At 42.4% G+C, this 22,321-nt stretch overlaps 1 protein-coding gene across 4 annotated transcripts in view; it reads right to left on the bottom strand.

The window, feature by feature from the left end:
• Window positions 1-22,321, bottom strand: part of LOC122557619 (solute carrier family 22 member 5-like) — a 114,198-nt gene that overhangs the window by 53,448 nt on the left and 38,429 nt on the right. For all 4 annotated transcript variants that reach the window (XM_043705390.1, XM_043705400.1, XM_043705370.1 and 1 more), the window contains exons 3-4: window positions 16,696-16,799; window positions 14,988-15,142 (exon numbers count right to left, since the gene is read on the bottom strand). In XM_043705390.1, coding sequence (XP_043561325.1) covers window positions 14,988-15,142; window positions 16,696-16,799 — 259 coding nt within the window. The remainder of the gene's footprint in view (window positions 1-14,987; window positions 15,143-16,695; window positions 16,800-22,321) is intronic.

Here is a 22,321-nt window from a genome sequence, read left to right as displayed (position 1 = left end):
AGGGCCCTGGTGAGACCACGCCTGGAGTACTGTGTGCAGTTCTGGTCTCCAAATTTGAGAAAAGACATTCTGCTATTGAGGGAGTGCAGCGTAGGTTCATGAGGTCAATTCCTGGAATGGCAGGATTACCTTACACTGAAAGACTGAAGCGATTGGGCTTGTATACCCTTGAGTTTCGAAGACTGAGAGGGGATTTGATTGAGACGTATAAGATTATGAAAGGATTTGATACTCTGGCAGTAGGAAACATATTTCACTGATGTGTGAGTGCCGAACCAGAGGACACAGCTTAAAAGTATGGGGTAGACCATTTAGGACAGAGCTCAGGAGAAACTTCTTCACCCAGAGAGTGGTGGCTGTGTGGAATGCTCTGCCACAGGGGGCAGTGGAGGCCCACTCTCTGGATTCATTTAAGAAGGAGTTGGATAGAGCTCTCAAAGATAGTGGAATCAAGGGTTATGGAGATAAGGCAGGAACAGGATACTGATTAGGAATGATCAGCCATGATTATATTGAATGGCGGTGCAGGCTCGAAGGGCTGAATGGCCTACTCCTGCACCTATTGTCTATTGTCTATTGTCTATTGTGGTGGAGGTCAGGTCATTGAAGGTATTTAAGACTGAGATAAATACAGGTCATTGAAGGTATTTAAGACTGAGATAAATAGGTTGTTGAGTATCAAGGGGATCAAGGGTTATGGGGAGAAAGCAGGAGAATGGGGCAGAGAACCTTTCAACCAAGATTGAAAGGTGGAGCAGACTCAATGGGCCAAATGGCCTAATTTCTGCTCCTATGTCTTATAGCTTTATGGAATCTAAAGGGCATCATTTTCACACAGAGGGTGGTGCGAGTATGTAATGAGCTGCCAGAGGAAGTGGTGGAAGCTAGTACAGATACAACATTTAAAAGGCATCTGGATGGTTATTTGAATTAGAAGGGTTGAGAGTGATATGGCCCAAATGCTGGCAAATGGAACTGGATTAATTTAGGATATCTGGTCGGCATGGACGGGTTGGACCGAAGGGTCTGCATCCGTTTTGTATATCTCTATGGGTCTATGAGTTAATGGGTCTTTTTCAGGTTGGGTAGATGCAACTAGTGGAGCGCGACAAGAATCAGTTCTAAGGCCTCAATTATTTCCAAGCTATATTAATGACTTGCTGAGGGTGTTAATGTGTAATGTATCCGAATTTGCTGGTGATACAGAAATAGGTGGGAGGATAGGCTGTGCTGAGGATGTAAGCAATCTGCGAGGGGATATAGATAGATTGAGTGAGTGGATGTAAAATTGGTAAATAGAGTTTAATGTAGGAAAGAGTGAGGTCATGTAGGCTGACGATTATTAAAATGAAAAGAAATTCCAAAAAAGTGTGACACAGATGGATCTGGGTGTTCTTGAGTGTTAAATACAAAATGTTAGCATGCAATTGCAACAGTAATTAAGAAGACAAATGGAATTTTAGTCTATTGCTAGGCTTTGAAATTTAAAAACAGGGGAATCTTCTTATAACTGTACAGGGTGTTAATGCAGCTGTACCTTCGTATACCAAATACAGTTTGTTCCTATATTCTAAAAAGGACATATTAACATTAGAAGCTGTGCAAAAGGAAATTCACTAACCTGATTCCTGGAATGAAGGCAGTAACTAATCAAGAAGAGGTAAACTGGTTAAACCGTTATTCATCAGAGTTTAGAACAATGAGAAGTGATCTCATTGAACCATGCAAGGTTCTGAGGGAGCTCGACAGGGTAGACGTTGAGATGATGATTCCACGAGTGAGAAATCTTGAACTCAGGACACAGTTACAGAATAAGGGGACATTCATTTAAAACTGAAACATGAAGGAATTTCTTCTCCAAAACAGTAGTCACAGTTTGGATTTCTCCAACCAAGGGAGTTGTGCAGGCTAGATCACTGAAAGTATATAAAGAGCACATAGCTATGGATGTCCTGTTGGAAATCCCAAAGCAGTGAAAGGTTTAGATTAGATTCTCCTACAGTGTGGAAACAGGCCCTTTGGCCCAACAAATCCACACCAACCCTCAAAGGAGGAATCCACCCAGACCCATGTCTCTCTGACTAATGCACCGAACACTATGGGCAATTTAGCATGGCCAATTCACCTGACCTGCACATCTTTGGACTGTGGAAGGAAACTGGAGCAGACACACAGACACAGGGAGAATGTGCAAACTCAACAACAGACAGTCACCCGGAGCTGGAATCAAACCTGGGTCCTTGGTGCTGTGAGGCAGCAGTGCTAACCACTGAGCCACCATGCTGCCCTGTGTCAACGATATCAAAGTTCTGTCAAAACTATTAAACAACTAAGAACACATGTGTCTGTTTTCATGAGGGATTTGTTGAAGGAATTTCACTAACCTGGAAAGAACATCTGACTAACTGGGCCACTGGAGCTGGGAACCATCCTGTCTCTGCGCTTCCCTCATGGGAGTGAAAATCTGGGCCTTAATCTTCATTTGAATCTTGTGAGGAACAGGAGCTAGAAGATTGTCTTAGTTTGAAGCTAGTGGTAGGATCTATAGTAGGGCTCACAAATTCTTACTGTAAAAGTAAGTAGCTGAAAATGTGTTGCTGGAAAAACACAGCAGGTCAGGCAGCATCCAAGGAGCAGGAGAATCGACGTTTCGGGCATGAGCCTGAAGAAGGGCTCATGCCCGAAACGTCGATTCTCCTGCTCCTTGGATGCTGCCTGACCTGCTGCGCTTTTCCAGCAACACATTTTCAGCTCTGATCTCCAGCATCTGCAGTCCTCACTTTCTCCTGTAAAAGTAAGTAACCAACAGTTGAGCTTGGAAGTAATAAAAAAGTAACCAAAGCAAGGGTTAGAACAGCCGCCCTTGAAAGAGTGTGAATGAAAGTTTCAATCCTGATCATAACTGGAGGTGAGGAGAATTCCCTGCAAGGCTGGGACGTATGGGTAGTCTGCACAGATGCAAATAGAAAGGAATTCTTGGGGGAAGTACAGAGTAAACCTGAATGTCTAGTGTATGTAATTTTAAATCCTATTTTTACGCTTGTATCTTTTATTTTTCATACAATAAAATTCATTCTGTTAAAAATGTGAAATCTTGTGGTGCAGTTCTATTAGTTAAAACCAGGTATTGGATTTCTTTTTAAATCCAACTGGCCCTAACTGTATCATAATACTGTATTTAAACAGTTCATCTTCTGCCTTTTCCACAACCTCCACCATGACACCATCACCCTCCGACACCCACTGCCTTTGTCACCACACTTTGAACCGTACAGGAAGTGTAACATCTCCCTCTTACCTCTTCTCCTCACCATCCAAGCTGTATATGATTCATAATGTGAGGTTATCCACTTCAGTAGGTTTTAAATTGGCAAGAGGTTGGAATGTGTAGACTTACAAAGGAACCTTGGTGTCATTGTTGGTAAGTCACAAAAACTAATGTGCAGGTAGAGCAAGGTATTAGAAAGGCTCATGGAATTTTGAGTAGAGGACTAATGAAATTTTGCTTCAATTGATCATACCTGGAGGACTGTGTGCAGTTATGGTCTCCTTAACTCAGGGAAGGTGCTATTGCCATAGAGGGTGTAAAAGAAAGTTCATCAGTCTTGTTCCTGGGATAGCAGGACTGTCCTAGGAAGAGAGACAGCACAAAGTGGGTCTGTATTTTCTAGAGTTATGAAGAGTGAGAAGTGATCTCATGGAAATTTACAAAAAACATAAAGGGTGGATGCAGATAAGATGTTTCTCCTGTTTCGGAGTCCAGAACCAGAAGCACAATAGAATATGAAGGGGGATATCACTTAGGTCTGAGATGAAGAGAAATCTTATTCAGATTGGCAAATGACTTTGAAATTCACAAAGGCCCGTGGAAGCTCTGTCTTTGAGTATGTTTAAGGTAGAAATAGATAAATTTCTAATGACCAGTGGACGTACTGGGATAGAGTTTGCGAATTGTTTGATGAGCCATGATCATATTGAACAGCAAGCTTGATAGACTCAATGGACACTGCTGTTTCTATGTAAACCACTCACACCTTCCGCAGACATACCCTTTATTTCATTTCTTGTCCTGTTATCACTTCATTTTAGCCTTGCACCATCAATCTAAAGAAAAGATTTCTGATTAAAGACCCTCAAACCAAAGCACTAATTTTGTTTTATCTCTCCATATATTCTGCTGCATATTTCCAACATTTTCTGTTATTGTTCCAAATTTTGCTGCAGTTGTTTTTTAAAACTTCCAAGCTGCAGGTGAGGGCTCCACCTGTTGGTTAATGTTTGTGATGAGACCACAAATAAGGGAGGAAAGTTTAACAAATAATTGTAAAGTTAAAAATCACACAACACCAGGTTATAGTCCTACAGGTTTAATTGGAAGTACTAGCTTTCGGAGCGCTGCTCCTTCATCAGGTGGTTGTGGAGCACACAATTGTAAGCCGCAGAATTTAGGGCAAAAATTTACAGTGTGATGTAACTGAAATTATACATTGAAAAATACCTTGATTGTCTGTTGAGTCTTTCATCTGTACGAATACCATGATAGTTTCACTTCTTTCACGTGTAAATGACAAAACCTTTATTTAAAAGTTGCATTCTCAGGTTAACTGTAACAATTGGTGTTAGCTAGACAATATGTTGAAGGTGTTAGCCCCCTGTGTTCTCTGTCTGTGCCATGATGCTTAGATTGACTCTAATCTAAAAAGTGAGGTAACAGAGTTTTACATAAATTCATGTAGTTTTTGAGCAAAGTACAATGTAACGCTGCAAGTACAAATTCACCCCACAAAATATATGTATATGTGTACATGTGGGTCTTTGTCTCTGTGTGTCTGTCTGGGTTAGGGGGTTGTGAGTGTGAGAGAGAGTGTAGAGTATCTTAAGTCTGTGAAGGGGTGCATGTGTGGGTGTGGGAGTGTTTGTGTCTGGGGAGGGGAATTGTGAGTGCCTGTGACAGAGAGTGTTGCGTGTGTGTGAGTGTGTGTAGCAGGGTCTCTGTTTGTAGATCGGGCAATGGGATCACCTGTACTGTGACATGAACCCAAGGACCCAGTTGAGGCCATTCCCTTGGGTGCCGAATTTAGCTATCAGACTCTGCTTGGGCACAATTAGCTGCTGCCTGCTCCGAAGACCGCCTTGGAGGATTGTCACCCGAAGGTCCGAGATCGAATGTCCTGGACCACCATGTTCTCCAACTGGGAAGGGACACACCTGTCTGTCGATTGATGTGCAGTGCCCATTCCATTGCTGTAGCCTCTGCTCGGCTTCACTAATGTACCATGCCTTAAAGCATCCTTGCCTGCAGCGTGTTGTTTTTCTCAGATTAGCACCAGTTTATACATTATGGCACAGACGCAGCACACAGGGACTAACACCTTCAATATATTATCTGTGCTGACACTAATTTGTATATGTGTGTGCATGAGTGTAGAGTGGTCTAAATCTCTGAGAGGATGCATATGTGAGTGTGGGAGTGTGTGTGTCTGTAAGGGTGTGTGTGAGTGTCTGTGTGTGTGTCTGTGTATATATGTGTCCGTGTGTGTATAGGAGTGTCTGTGTGTGTGTATAATGCAATGGTGGTCACCTGTAATGTGACATGAACCCAAGGTCCTGGTTGAGGCCCTCCCTATGGGTACCGAACTTAGCTATCAGCCTCTGCTTGGCCACTTTTCGCTGCTGCCTGTCCCGAAGTCCGCCTTGAAGGATGGTCACCCAAAGGTCTGAGGTCGAATGTCCCGGACCACTGAAGTGTTCCCCAACTGGGAGGGAACCCTCCTGTCTGTTGATTGTTGTGTGATGCCCATTCATCTGTTGCTGTGGCCTTTCCTAGTTTTCCCCAATGTACCATGGCTCAGGGCATTCTTGCCTGCAACTAATAAGATAGACAACGTTGGGTGAGCCACATGAGTACCTGCCAAGTAGGAGGTAGGAGGTGTCCACCTGTAATGGTGGTATCCACGTCCACACTCTGACACGTCTTGCAGCGTCCACCGTGATAGGGTTGTATGGAGTTGTCCTAAAAGTCGGGCAGCTTGCTACAAACAATTATCTGTTTGAGGTTTGGCGGCAAGCAGTTTAAAGGCAAGCAGTGGAGGTGTGGGGAAGGTCTTGGCGAGGTGCTCATCCTCATTGATAATGTGTTCAGGTCACGAAGAATATGGCGTAGTTTTTCAGCTCCTGGGAAGTACTGGACAACGAAGGGTACCCTGTCGGTTGCAGCACGTGTCTATCTCCTGAGGAGGTCATTACGGTTCCTTGCTGTGGCACATCGAAACTGGAGGTCGACAAGTTGAGCATCGTAACCCGTTCTTATGAAGGCATCTCTGAGTACTTCCAGGTGTCTGTCACGTTCCTCCTCATCTGAGCAGATCCGGTGTACGCGTAGGGCTAGTCCATAGGGGATGGCTGTTTTAATATTTTTTGGGTGGAAGCTGGAGAAGTAGCGTATTGTGAGATTGTCTGTGGGTTTGCGGTAGAGTGTGGTGCTGAGGTGTCCATCCTTGATGGAGTCGCATGTGTCCAAGAATGAGACAGATAGTCGACAGTAGTCCATGGTGAGTTTGATGGTGCGATGAAACTTGTTGATATCACTGTGTAGTTTTATTAGTGACTCCTCGCTGTGGGTCCAGAGGAAGAAAATGTCGTCACTGTACCTGGTGTATAATGTTGGTTGTAGGTCCTGCGTAGAGAAGAAGTCTTGTTCAAATCTGTGCATGAAGATGTTGACATATTGCGGTGCAAATTTGGTCCCCATGGCTGTTCCATGTGTCTGGATGAAGAACTGGTTATCAAAGGTGAAGACGTTGCAATCGAAGATATAGCGGATGAGTTGTAGGATGGTATTTGGAGATTGGCAGTTTTTGGTGCTGAGTACTGAGGCTGTTGCCACGTTGTCATCATTGTGGGGGATGCTGGTGTAGAGTGCTGAAACCTCCATTGTGACGAGGAATGTTCCCGGTTCGACTGGTCCGTGGGTGCTGAGTTTCTGTAAGAAATCCGTAGTGTCGCCACAGAAGCTGGGGATCCCCTGCACAATAGGTTTCAAGATGCCTTCAACATAGCCGGGGAGATTCTCACACAGGGTCCCAATGTCTGATATGATGGGACGTCCTGGTGTGTTGGCTTTGTGTACCTTTGGAAGGCAGTAGAAATCGCCTACACGAGAAGTATGTGGGATGAGGGCACATAGGGAACTCTGAAGGACTGGAGCAAAGTCCTAATCAATGTGTTTAGCTCACGGGTGTGCTCTTCGGTCAGATCAACCGGTAATTGCCTGTACTGTTCCTGGTTGTTCAGTTGTCGGTAAACTTCATAGAACATAGAACTTAGAACATTACAGCGCCAACCTGTCATACCAATCTGAAGCCCATCTAACCTACATTATTCCATGTACGTCCATATGCTTGTCCAATGACGACTGAAATGTACTTAAAGTTGGCGAATCTACTACCGTTGCAGGCAAAGCATTCCAGTTCCCTCTCTGAGTAAAGAAATTACCTCTGACATCTGTCCTATATCTATCACCCCTCAATTTAAAGCTATGCCCCCTCGTGCTCGCCATCACCATTCTTGGAAAAAGGCTCTCCCTGTCCACCCTATCTAACCCTCTGATTATCTTATATGTCTCTAATAAGTCACCTCTCAACCTTCTTCTCTCCAATGAAAATAGCATCAATTCCTCAGCCTTTCCTCGTAAGAACTTCCCTCCATACCAGGCAACATCCTAGTAAATCTCCTCTGCACCCTTTCCAAAGCTTCCACATCCTTCTTATAATGTGGTGACCAGAACTGTACACAATACTCCAAGTGCGGCTGTACCAGAGTTTTGTACAGCTGTAGCATAACCTTATGGTTCCAGAATTCGATCCCTCTATTAATAAAAGCTTAAACACTGTATGCCTTCTTAACAACCCTGTCACCCTTGCAGTAGTCTGTTCTATTCTGAATGACAATGGCTCCTCCTTTATCTGCTGGTTTGATGACAATTATGATTGGTTTTGAGACCCTGGATGGCATTGCATTGTGAACGGGTGATATTTTGCTCTACCTTGTGGGTACGGCTGATGAATCTGGCATTCATATATTTCCTGACAGTTTGAGCATACATGTCAAGCCCAGGGCAGCGGCCCTCCGGTGGGGTCCAAGTTGACACCTTCTTTGGTCGCTCCTCTACAGATCCCTGTGATGACTGTTTCAGTTCGTCAGTGGACTCAGTGGGATCACTGCCGGCACCTTGAAAGAATTCCCGGAGTCTCATTCATCTGATGAACTCCTCCATGTCTGCTGCAAGAACCAACGGGCCATTTTGGTGGTGGGGCAGAAGTTGAGACCCCTGCTCAGGACTTCATTCTCTTCCAGTGAAGGGTGTAGTCCAATAAGTTGATAGTAGACTTCCCCGCAGTGATAATGTTATCCACTGTGGTGCTAGGGTGGGTTTTGCTACTACTGGTGGGAATGCCAAGTTTCTCCAGTTTTTTGTTCTTGGTGTGCATGTAAGTGGTGTAGTTTTGTCGCCTTGTCTATTTGGCAATGTCCCGTAACTGTACTGCTGCATCCTGAGTGCAGGCTGAGAGTATGGACTCCATCTTAGTTTCAAGGTGTGGTGCCTGCTGTAGAGTTGGTGCACGAGATGATTGAGGAGTGTGCGAGAGGTGCAATGGCAAATTCTCTCCACGTAATCTGTGTTTGTAGGTTGACTTGAGTGGGTTCGTGATCCTTTTTGGGATCTTTCCTGCTTTCCTGCATTTTTGTAGAAACTTGATGTCTGTGTCGATATGTGTGATCTTCTTGGAGATCCTCTCCACTTTAAGCTGGCAGTTAATGGTGTCGATAGTAGTCATGATTTGGTGATGTCGGTGTTGGACTGGGGTGTACAAAGTTAAAAATCACACAAAACCAGGCTTTAGTCCAACAGGTTTAATTGGAAGCACTAGCTTTTGGAGAGCTGCTCCTTCATCAGGTGGTTGTGGAGTACACAATTGTAAGGCACACAATTAAACACATTGATCAGGACTTTGGATCCAGTCCTTCAGAGTTCCCTATGCACCCTCATCCCACATACTTCTCGTGTAGGCAACTTCTACTACCTTCCAAAGGTACACAAAGCCAACACACCAGGATGTCCCATCGTATCAGGCATTGGGACCCTGTGTGAGAATCTCTCCGGCTATATTGAAGGCATCTTGAAACCTATTGTGCAGGGTATCCCCAGCTTCTGTGGCGACACTACGGTTTTCTTACAGAAACTCAGCACCCACGGACCAGTCGGACCGGGAACATTCCTCGTCACAATGGAGGTTTCCGCACTCTACACCAGCATCCCCCACAATGATGGCATCGCAGCAACAGCCTCAGTATTCAACACCAACAATGCCAATCTCCAAACACCATCCTACAACTCATCCGCTTTATCCTCGATCACAACGTCTTCACCTTTGACAACCAGTTCTTCATCCAGACACATGGAACAGCCATGGGGACCAAATTTGCACCCCAATATGCCAACATTTTCATGCACAGGTTTGAACAAGATTTCTTCTCTAACCAACATTGTACACCAGGTACAGTGACGACATTTTCTTCCTCTGGACACATGGCGAGGAGTCACTGATAAAACCACACAGTGATATCAACAAGTTTCATCGCACCATCAAACTCACCATGGACTACTCTTGACTCTCTGTCTCATTCTTGAACACATGCATTTCCATCAAGGATGGACACCTCAGCACCACATTCTACCACAAACCCACAGACAATCTCACAATGCTACACTTCTCCAGCTTCCACCCAAATCATATTAAAACAGCCATCCCCTATGGACAAGCCCTACACGTACACTGGATCTGCAAAGATGAGGAGGAACGTGACGGGACCCTGGAAGTACTCAGGGATGCCCCCATAAGAATGGCGTACAATGCTCAACTCATCGACTGCCAGTCCCGACGTACCACTGCAAGGAGCCGTAAGGACCTCCTCAGGAGACCAACAGGGTACCCTTCGTTGTCCAGTACTTCCCAGGAGCTGAAAAACTACGCCATGTTCTTCGTGACCTGCAACACATTATCAATGAGGATGAGCACCTCGCCAAGACCTTCCCCACACCTCCACTACTTGCCTTTAAACAATCGCCAAATCTCAAACAGATCATTGTTCGTAGCAAGCTGTTCAGGACAACTCCATATAACCCTGTCACAGTAGGCGCTGCAAGACGTGTCAGAGTGTGGACATGGATACCACCATTACGCGTGGGGACACCTCCCACCTTGTACATGGCAGGTACTCATGTGACTCAGCCAACGTTGTCTATCTTATACGATGCAGGCAAGGATACCCTGAGGCATGGTACATTGGGGAAACTGAGTAAAGGCTACATCACCAGATGAATGGGCACCTCACAACAATCAACTGACAGGAGTGTTCCCTCCCAGTTGGGGAACACTTCAGTGGTCCAGGACATTTGACCTCGGACCTTCGGGTGACCATCCTCCAAGGCAGACTTCGGGACAGGCAGCAGCAAAACGTGGCCGAGCAGAGAGTGGTAGCTAAGTTCCATACCCATAAGGAGGGTCTCAACCAGGACCTTGGGTTCATGTCACACTACAGGTGACCACCATTTCACTATATACACACACACACAGAGGCACTCCCACACACTGACACACATACATAGACACATACACAGACGTTCACACACCCTTACAATACATCACATACACACACATATACACTCTCTCTCACACTCACAACCCCCTAACCCAGACAGACACACACACACACGAAGACCCACATGCACACATATACATATATGTTGTGGGGTGAATTTGTACTTGCAGAGTTACATTGTACTTTGCTCAAAAACTGCATGAATTTATGTAAAACTCTGTTACCTCACTTTTTAGATTAGAATCAATCTAAGCATCATGGCACAGACAGAGAACACAGGGGGCTAACACCTTCAACATATTGTCTAGCTAACACCAATTGTTATAGTTAACCTGAGAATGCAACTTTTAAAAAAAGGTTTTGTCATCTACACATGAAAGAAGTGAAACTATCATGGTATTTGAACAGATGAAAGATTCAACAGACAATCAAGGTATTTTTCAATGTATAATTTCAGTTACATCACACTGTAAATTTTTGCTATAAATTCTGTGCCGTACAATTGTGTGCTCCACAACCACCTGATGAAGGAGCGTCGCTCCGAAAGCTAGTGTGCTTCCAATTAAACCTGTTGGACTATAACCAGGTGTTGTGTGATTTTTAACTTTGTACACCCCAGTCCAACACTAGCATCTCCAAATCATAATTGTAAAGTGTTATAGTAATTATAAAAGAATGCAAGAATTCTCATACTTTCATTTCGAGGGTGTTTAATCTGTAGGGTTTTCGAAAAGTTATTCAATTTCCTCACATCTTGTGTCTTCTGTGTTCATTTTGCAGGTTTGATAACCTGTCCAACTGCTTTCAGTTTACCATGAAATCAATTTTGAGAAATGCCATGTAAACACATCTTTCAAAAAGCTATTACATGTACTGTTCTCTGTGATCATGCTGCCTGTTATGGCTATGATTTATTATTGATGTCATCAAAGAAAATCTTATATTTTCCATGCAACAGGGAAGCTACAAATTAAAATTAGAGTCATCGATGGATGAGTGATCACAGGAATACTATTGATAATAACAGTCAGAAAAAAAAACAAAATGCCTTACGTTTTGCCTGGCTGCTAATCACATCAATGAAACACCCCAATTTTTTACATAAAATTATATCTCTGGAGTGTGATGATAGTTATGGGGAAATTATTTTCTGCTAGCCCACAAACACAAATAAAAGGAATAATTTGTTAATTTCTGGGGTTTGTTTTTGTTGTTCTGAGGAGCAAAACGACAAAGTCCCCAGGTTAACTTGCTGTACTTACAGTGCTCACCTGAATTGTTAATGGGGCCTCAGTTAAAGTAATGAGAGGATAACATGCTGGAACTATTGTCCCTTTGCTGTATGCAAATTTCATCCACGGTTATGAGCTCAGGATCTACAGGCAATTATTTGTTAAATCTGATAGGACATTGAAGTTTACAATGTATTTTGGACATTTATGCAGTCTCTGTACACCAGACTGCCTGTGTAATTCTACAATTGTTTCAGTTGTCAGGAGAAAATGAGGTCTGCAGATGCTGGAGATCAGAGATGGAAATGTGTTGCTGGAGAAGCGCAGCAGGTCAGGCAGCATCTAGGGAACAGGAGAATCGACGTTTCGGGCATTAGCCCTTCTTCAGGAATGAGGAAAGTTTGTCCAGCAGGTGCAAAAATTTGTTCCTCTGAGATGTATAAGAAGGGGTAAGCTTAAGGAACCTTGGAGGACGAGACCAGATGAACTTCCCATCCATAGGAAGAAGGCAGATTACGTAGAGGATCACAGGCTTACTAGAAACGAGCTCAGAAATGGACTGACGAGAGTCAGGAGTGGGTATGAAAAAGGCATTTAACTCATATGTGAGGAATAAGAGAATGATCAGGGATAAAGTATGGCCGATCAGGGACAGCGTAGGGAACTTGTGGGTGGAGTCTGAACAGACAGGGGAAGCCCTAAATGAGTCTTTTGTTTCGATCATGACGAAGGAAATGGAGCTTGTTTCGAATGGGAGCTTTGAGGAACTCGTATACAAGCTTGATTCGATCAAACTCCATGACGCTGATGTGCTGGAAGCTTTGGCAAACATTAAGATTGGTGAGTCTCCAGGGCAAGGCCAAATTTATCCGAAGCTACTCTGGGAAGAGAGAAATGAGGTTGTTCCACTTTTCAAGAAAGGTAATAGGGAAATCCCTGGCAAATACAGACTAGTTAGCCTTATGGCAATGGTCAGCAAAGTTTTGGGAAGCATTCTGAGGGATAGGATTTATGACTATTTGGAAAAGCATAGCGGAGGATCGGGAAGTGGAAGAGATGCAGTGGAGGGCATCGTCGATCACGTCGGGGGGGAAATTGCGGTCCTTGAAGAAGGAGGCCATCTGGGATGTGCGTTTTCCACCTATCACATTTCCGACGCCCCTCCCCCAAGTCCCTCCTCCCTATCAGTTGTCAGGAATAAACCTGCCTGTTTGCTCATTGTAGAGTAATGTGGATTGCAACAGTGCAGCAAGGGTGAACTTTAATTAGTGTTGTTCGACTTCAAGCTTTAACATTGTAAATTGCTCGAAAATGCTAGCTCGTCACTTGAGCTACCACAGGAAGTGGGAGAGGTGAGTACAATTAGAACATTTAAAAGACGTTTGGACAGGTACATGGATAGGAAAGTGTAGTGATTGGAACCAGCTGGATCTGGTTGACTATAAGATCCTTGATTAGGGTTGCTAACCTAAGTCAATATGGAAAGCCCTAGCTGACCAATGTAACTAGGAGATTTCTTCCTGGTGGTGGAAATTGAATAAAGATTTGTACACCTGTTGTCTTTCACTGTGTCTCACACCTGCACACACACAACATAGATGCTGGGGAAAATGTAAGCATTACTGCAGTTAGGTGGTAGTGTGGGCGTAAGGAAAAAAAACAAGAGTTTTAGAAAAGAAGAAAAAGTAAATTAAAAAAAAAGAGAAAAAAATGTAACTAGGAGATTTAGAATCTCCTCAGTTCAGGGGGCTGACTCTGAGTTGGCTGGTTACAGCCTGTGTGCTTGTGCACTGACCTCTGTGTAGTTATTTCAGGAAGGTTTAAAGGGATGTGGCCAAAGGTAGGCAAATGTGACTAGTTCAATTTAGCAAACCTGGTTAGCATGGATGAGTTGGGCCAAAGGGCCTGTTTCTGTGCTATATGCCTGTGTGATTCGCTGACTTTATTACTTGGTGAATGATGACATGCCAAGCTAAAGGAAGTTCTGCAGGAGTAAGAGTTTGTCAATTTAATGTGGGAAGTTTAAAAGTTATTTGCTAATTTTGTTCCAGGTATTATTCTTTACTTTCCAAGATGTTTTCTACCTAAGTGTTTACCGTTCAAACCTTTGCTTTGCCCATTTCTGTCTTGTGCAGACATTATCACTGTCGTACAACATAGTGGGGATGTCCAGTTATTAAAGAAAATACTGGAAAAGATAACCAAGCTGACAACTTTTGACAATGGGTTGAGAGTGTGGTGCTGGAAACGCACAGTAGATCAAGCAGTATCTGAGGAGCAGGAGAAGCGACATTTTGGGCATAAGCCCTTCATTCCTGATGAAGGGCTTTTGCTCGAAACATCAATTCTCCTGTTCCTCAGCTGCTGCCTGACCTGCTATGCGTTTCCAGCACCATACTCTCAAACCTAATCTCCAGCATCTGCAGTCCTCACTTTCGCCTGACCTTTGACAATGGTTTCATGAATCTAAGACTCCTCACTCTAATTCCTTATTCAAGTATTCATAATTCTTAAGAGAATGTTTGAACATCAAGGGCATAGTTGGGCAAGATGGGACTTTTCGGATGTGACTTGGCTATATTGTCTCCTTGTTCCCTTCTTGTAATGATCCAGCATGTTACCTGTACATCTTCACAGGACTGCACTGAGCTTCTCTTTGTGCAAAAGGAAATGCTGTCCACCCATTGCCTCAACAGTGAGCTCAACCACTTCAGCCCCAAACCAGCCTTCCCAATGTCTCTAAGTAGCACGTTCTTATAAAAGGGTCTGCTGTAGCAATCTGCAACACCTCAGATCCATCTTTCTGTTTCTTCAACATCCCATCATCTTTGTCATCCCTTTTGTAATTTAACAATTCCTTCCCTCCACAGACCCCTCCATTTATACTTTCCTCCCCTCCTCTCCCCACTTTTCCTAGTTCTGTGTTCCTTCCGAATTGTTAAACCTGCCTTATCGTCCTGATAAAAGATTATCAAGCTAAAATATCAACACTCCTTTCCATCCACGATACTGCCTAAATGACCAAATGTTTGCAGCAATGTCTGTTCTTAGTTTCTTTGAAATAAGCTGGGAATGCAACAAAAAAAAACTTACCGAGAACAAAAGCGGCTATGTAACTTGCGATATCTCCTACACCAACAAAAAAGTGCAGCACGCAGAACATTTCCCAACTCTGAGAGGCCAGCTGAATTAAGTTTAAGATTGTCTGTAAGGCTATACCTCCAAAGAGAACAACTTTTCTTCCATACCTGAAAAGCACAAGAACAAGCAAAATAATGTTACAACTTTTCTTTCATGTCTTTGTATGGCAAACATATATTGTACCTAATGTAAATATGTGAACATACAACTGTACAAACAAGAAGCTGGGGTAAACAATTCAGCAATTTGATACGGTTACAACTGATTAGATTTAACATCAAATACACATTCCAACAACCCTCCCCCCACCCTCTTCCCCCCAAGTCAAATAACCTTTCACTCCCTTGCTTACCAGCTGTCAATGTGAGAGTACAAGACTGGGCTCAAACATGGCTGTGTGGCTGCCCCCACCTTGTCCATCATCAACCTAAGTGTCATCATACTAGATTGGATGTCATCATCCAACATTCTCATATATCTAGTTGATATATATACAACACAGCAGGTGGCCATTTGGCCTATCGTGTCCACCTCGGTCAACAAAACGCTAGCTCCTTTAATCCCATTTTCCAGTTCTTGGTCTATAGCCCTCAAGGCTACAGCAAGTGAATTTCTAAATACTCCATAAATGTTACAAGAATTTCTGATTTAACCACCCTTTCAGACAGTGTGTTCCAAACTCCCACAACCCTCTGAGTGAAGAAGCTTCTCCTCATCTATCCTCCTAGCTTTCTACCTCACACCTTAAATCTGTAGCCCCCCAGTTATTGACTCCTCTAAAAATGGAAAAAGTGCTTCCTATCCATCCTATCTATGCTCCTTGTAATCTTATACATTACTGCTTAGTCCCTTCTCAATATCATTGCCCCAAGGAAAACAACACTGGTCTGTTCAACCATTCCTCCTGACTCGGACTCTCCAGTCCAAGCACGAATCTCCTCTGCACCCTTTCTTTTGCAGTCACATTCTTCCTGTAATGTGGTGAACCAAGCTGCACGCAGCACACCAGTTCTGACCTAACCAGCGATTTATAAATTCCAGAATAACCTCATTGCACTTGTGTTCAATGCCTTGGCTGATTAAGGCAAATATACTTTTTTATCTAACTTATTTAGGTGTACCTTTAGGAATACCTTTAGGAATTGTGGACATTCACATCAAAGTCTCCCTAATCTTCAATCTTTTACAGGATTCTATCAATCATAGTGACATCCCTTCCCTTGTAACCCCTCCCCTTTTCCAGGTCAAGTTCCATTTGCCACTGCTCTGCCCACCTGACCAGTCCATTGATATCCTTCTACAGTTTGTGTCTACCCTCCCCACTGTTTACCAGCTACTAAATTTCATGCCATCAGTCAACTTCATGATCACACCCGCCACATTTCAGTCCAAATTATTAATGTACACCACAAACAGCAAAGGCACCAGCACCGAAGCCCAGCAGAACTCCACACAAAACAGTCTTCCAGTCACAGAAACTCTGTCATCACCCTCCGCTTTCTACCTGGGCCAATTTTATTCAATGTGCTACTTTTCCTCAATCTCAAGGACTCTTCATTTCGCGTCCAGTCTGGCATGAAGCACCTTATCAAATGCCTTGCTAAAAGCCAGGTAGATCATATCAAATGATTACTTTCATCAATATTATCAAACCCTGTACCTGTCTGAAAGTTGTCCTGAGATAATCGAGCCACACAATACTCCCAGGAAAAAGATTGATGTGGTAAATGGTCCTTTCCAGTTATTGTCACACACTAGGTCCCACTGCAGAGAGGAATAAACATAATCAGTTCAGAAGAGATTTACCAGAATGTTGCTGGATATGGAAAGTTTGAGTTATAAAGAAAGGCTGGATAGGCTGAGATTTTTTTTAACTGGAACATATGAAGTTGAGAGGTGACCTTACAGAGGTTTATAAAATCATGTGAGGTATTGACAGGATTAATGGTAGGTATTTTCTCCCAGAATGGGGGATTTCGAGACTAGGAGCATATTTTTAAGGTGAAAGGAGAGAGACTTAAAAAAGACATGGGGGCAAATATTTTACACAGTGCTGGTTTACATATGGAATGAATCTTTTGACGAAGTGGTGGATGTGGGTACAATTACAAGATTTAAAAGGCACTTAGATACGAACATGAATAGGAAAGGTTTGGAGGTGTATGGGCCAGAAATTGGCAGCTGGGACTGGTTCAGTTTGGGATAATGTTCAGCATGGACTGGCTGGACCAAGGGTCTATTTCTGTATGTATGATTTTATATAAATACAAAGGTTTGTTTTAAATTTTAGACTGTGGTCAGTATTATTGTGATACTTCTGTAAAGTTCTTATGCAACAACCTAATTTTATTTAATTTTGTTTGAAACAATTGCAGGAGATTTTTACCAGTGTCATTCCTAATGGTGAGTTTTATATTTGTCACAGAATAGAGGTTTTCTGTCACGGAATGCATTATGTATTTATCTTGTGCAGAAGGTAGAGGTGGAACTATTTAAAACAACCTGAGTAGACAATTAAAATCATTACTTAGGTATTGTGTGCAATACTGTTCACCCTCAGGATGTAATTGTGTTAGTGTGTATATTAAGGAAATTTATAAGGATGGTAGCTATGAGGAAAGACTGGATAGGCTGGGGTTACTGTCTTTGGTTCAGAGGAGCCTGAGAGAGGTTTGAGTGTGATGTAAAAAATTATGGAGGCCCTAGATACAGTGAATGGCAAGGACCTATTTGCCTTAGCAGAGAGGTCAATTAATAAGGGGCATAGATTTAAACTGATTAACAGGAGGAATTGAGGGGAGAGGAGGAACTTTTCTGCTCATTCCACCAGCCTGTTTTAGTCATTGTTGAAGTTCATCACTATTCTTCTGACAATTCACAATACTGGTTGTAGGTTTGCTCACTGAACTGGAAGGTTTCTTTTCAGACGTTTCATCACCATGCTAGGTAATATCATCAGTGAGGCTCCGGTGAAGTGTCTGAAAACAAACCTTCCAGCTCAGCGAGCAAACCTACAACCTGAATCTCAATCTTCTCAAAAACTCTCAAAACTTCCATATTTTTATGCTATCCACATGTTTGGAAATACAACCCTGTACACTCAAATCTAGGCCAATAATGCAAATTAAGAAAGGCAGTAGCCTTCACACAAAGGTAACCTCACTGTATGGTTACCTTGAGACTGAAAAACAATCATTCACCGCTACTCTCAGTTTTGTGTCACTCAGCCAATTTCATATCGAGGAGAAAGTGGTTCCTGATGAAGGGCTTATGTCCGAAACGTCGATTCTCTTGCTCCTCAGATGCTGCCTGACTACTGTGTTTTTCTAGCACCACACTCACAACTTCATATCGATACTACTGTGGTCTCATTTATCCTATATATGTTAAATTTACCGGTAAATCTATTATGGAACATTTTATAATCCAAAAGAACCAAATGCACTGAAAGACCATATTAAGAAAACTAATGGATAAAATTTTATCAATCAAACCAAAATCATAAGGTTAGTAATCAAGAGCTCCAGATTAACATTCTGTTTAAAGTTTTACATGGTAGAGTTACACGTAGACAGTTCATAATCATCAAATCTCTACAGTACAGGAAGACGCTATTCAGTCCATCAAGCCTGCATCAACCCTCTGAAGAGCATCCCACCAAGACTCAATACCCCCATCCTATCCCCGTAACTCCACATTAACCATAGCCAATCCACCTAATCTTTGGACTGTGGGAGGAAACCAGAGCACCTGGAGGAAACCCATGCAGACATAGAGAGAACGTGCAATTTCCATATGGACAATCACCCAAGGTGGGAATCGAAACTGTGTCCCTGCTTCTATGAGGCAGCAGTGCGAACCACTGAGTCACTCTGCTACCCTTTTTTAAGATGAACATTGCTTAATACTAATTGTCAAGCTATTGTAATAAACCTATTTATTTATAATAAATAATACTTCTCAGTACGTGCAGAAAACTGGTCTGTGCTTTCTGTTAACCAGAGACTAAAAAAACAAGTAGTTGGGGAACTTTGTACACTTTAATAAAATTGTTAACTTTTATTAAATAGACAGCTTTGATTTCTGGTGCTGTAGCTTAGTGAGCTGCAACAAGATTACCAAAACTCTGAGAGAAGGAACTCCTCCTCATCTCAGTGCTAAATTGGAAATCTCTGATTTTTGTGATGTGGAGGTGCCAGTGTTGGACTGAGGTGGACAAAGTTAAAAATCACACAACACCAGGTTATAGTCCAACAGGTTTATTTGGAAGTACAAGCTTTCAGAGTGCTGCTCCTTCGTCAGTCAGCTAGTGGAGCAGGATCATAGGACACAGAATTTGGAGCAAAAATCTTTTGCTATAAATCCTGTGCCCTATGATCCTGCTCCACTAGATACCTGACAAAGGAGTATGGCTCCGAAAGCTTGTACTTCCAAATAAACCTGTTGGAGTTTATCCTTATTTTTAAAAGACCTCTTCTTTTGAAAAAAATGGCTACAGCCAGAACAAGGAATTGGAGCCAAATTCTGCCACTGCTCCCCACATCCAGATGATGGCATGCTCAAAGCTAGGCTTCATAGAGCATTGAACTGTGCAAAGTGTTAAGTAACCTAAACGCTCAAGGCTGTCCGTCTTCTTCTAGGCTTTCCAGGTCTCTTTGCTACTTGTTTACATCAAGATCAAATTACCTTTTCAAATAACAGCTCATTTCATACCCAGAAACATCAGAGCTGCTGTTAGCAGCAGAGGAGTAACATAATATTTTTCTCTACAAATTTGTTCATGTTTAATACATTAGAATCAATGCATTATTTTCAGAATTATAGCACAAGGTACACAGAAGAGAAAGTAATGCATATTGAAATCCTTAGTTCCACCACATTCCGTCTGGTCAGAGAATACATAGAACAAGATCATTATGAAGATAAACACTGCTATGTGACCCATCTAAATTTCTCGATGAACTTTGTACAGTAGTGTGGAGATTCCAATGTTGGACTGGAGCAGACAAAGTCGAGAGTCTCATGACTCCGGGTTATACTCCAATAGATTTATTTAAAATCACAGACTTTCAGAGCGCTGCTCCTTTGTCAGGTAAAGTCACTTCACCTGATCAAGCAGCAATGCTCCACAAGCTTGTAATTCCAAATAAATTTGTTGTACTATAACCAGGTTTTGTGTGACTTTTGACTTTGTACAAGTAATTGGCATTGCAAAGTAACCATCCAAGGAACAAATGTTAAAAATAGAGTTTGGCAGAGAAAGCACTTTACAAATAATTAAAAGACCAATCAGTTCATGTGTTAACAGGGAATACATGTTTATTTCCGAGCGTTTAGTGACCACCTCCACATCTCTAAATTCTATCCATCGAATCATTATGGCATAAGAGGAGGTCATTTGGCCCATCAGATCTATGCTGGTTCTGATAAATTTATTTACACCCCACCAACTCTGGAGGCTTGTAAATTTATCAGTTGGCCAACCAATTTACAGTAGAAATCATTTATTGTCTCCACTTCCACCATGCACATGGGGAGTCAATGTCAGGTCATTGCCACTTGAAATATTAAATGTTAAATTTTAAAATGTTAAAAAAGTCCAATCTATGTTTCTTAGTCCTTGTACCATCAGCTAATGGGGGTATCTCCACTCTATGTAGCTTCTCTAAACCTATTGTAATCTTGTACACTTCTATCAAATCATCCCTCATTCTCCAAGGAGAATAATTGTATCTGCATTGACCTCCAACTTGTAGCTAAAGTCATGTATCACTGGAACTATTCTGACAAACTCCACCCATACCTTCTAAAGAACCCTCATATCCTTTACAAGATGTGGTGACGAACACTGGACATAATGGTTTGGTTGTGGCTTTACCAGAGCCTCAAGATCTCAATGTTTTGTGAACCATCTCACCCACCCAATATGCCCTGCCATCTGTAAAAACTAACATCAGACATAAGGAAGCATAGGTGTTTCACCTCTCGAACCTGTTGTCCTACTTAATACAATCTGACCAGTTCTGTCCTCACAATCTGCCTATATACAGTGATGGGCTTTTTACCTTCAATAGGATATTTGTACCTAATCAAGTGATATTTATGTTAGCTCCTTAAAATAAATACCATATATCAGTAAGGAACCATAGAGGTGTACATCATGGAAAGTGATTGACTAAAACACTAATAAAAAAGGGAGAAAAACTGATTATGAAAAATAATTGATAATTTTTTTTAAAAATGCAAGAACTGCTGTGGTTATGTAATAAAAAAGCTAAAGTGGGTGTGGCAGTCTTGGAGAAAACGACTAGAGAAGATGCAAAACTTGACCTACTCTTGGGAAATAAGGCAGGGCAGGTGACTGAGGTGTCAGTGGGGGAGCACTTTGGGGCCAGCGACCATAATTCTATTTGTTTTAAAATAGTGATGGAAAAGGATAGACCAGATCTAAAAGTTGAAGTTCTAAATTGGAGAAAGGCCAATTTTGACGATAGTAGGCAAGAACTTTCGAAAGCTGATTGGAGGCAGATATTCGCAGGTAAAGGGACGGCTGGAAAATGGGAAGCCTTCAGAAATGAATTAACGAGAATGCAGAAAAAGTATATTCCTGTTCGGGTGAAAGGGCGGGCTGGTAGGTATAGGGAATGCTGGATGACTAAAGAAATTGAGGGTTTGATTAAGAAAAAGAAGGAAGGCCAATTTTGACGGTAGTAGGCAAAAACTTTCGAAAGCTGATTGGAGGCAGATGTTCGCAGGTAAAGAGACGGTTGGAAAATGGGAAGCCTTCAGAAATGAATTAACGAGAATGCAGAAAAAGTATATTCCTGTTCGGGTGAAAGGGCAGGCTGGTAGGTATAGGGAATGCTGGATGACTAAAGAAATTGAGGGTTTGATTAAGAAAAAGAAGGAAGCATATGTCAGGTATACACAGGATAGATCGAGTGAATCCTTAGAAGAGTACAAAGAAAGTAGGAGTATACTTAAGAGGAAAATCAGGAAGGCAAAACAGGTTCATGAGATAGCTTTGGCATATAGAATTAAGAAGAATCCAAAGAGTTTTTACAAATATATTAAGGACAAAAGGGTAACAGGGAGAGAATAGGGCCCCTCAAAGATCAGCAAGGCGGCCTTTGTATGGAGCCACAGAAAATGGGGGAGATACTAAATGAATATTTTGCATCAGTATTTACTGTGGAAAAGGATATGGAAGATATAGACTGTAGGGAAATAGATGGTGACATCTTGCAAAATGTCCAGATTACAGAGGAGGAAGTGCTGGATGTCTT

Source organism: Chiloscyllium plagiosum, chromosome 2 (genome assembly GCF_004010195.1).
Source record: "Chiloscyllium plagiosum isolate BGI_BamShark_2017 chromosome 2, ASM401019v2, whole genome shotgun sequence".
Classification (NCBI taxonomy): domain Eukaryota; kingdom Metazoa; phylum Chordata; class Chondrichthyes; order Orectolobiformes; family Hemiscylliidae; genus Chiloscyllium; species Chiloscyllium plagiosum.
This window is presented reverse-complemented; position numbering and strand designations above follow the sequence as displayed.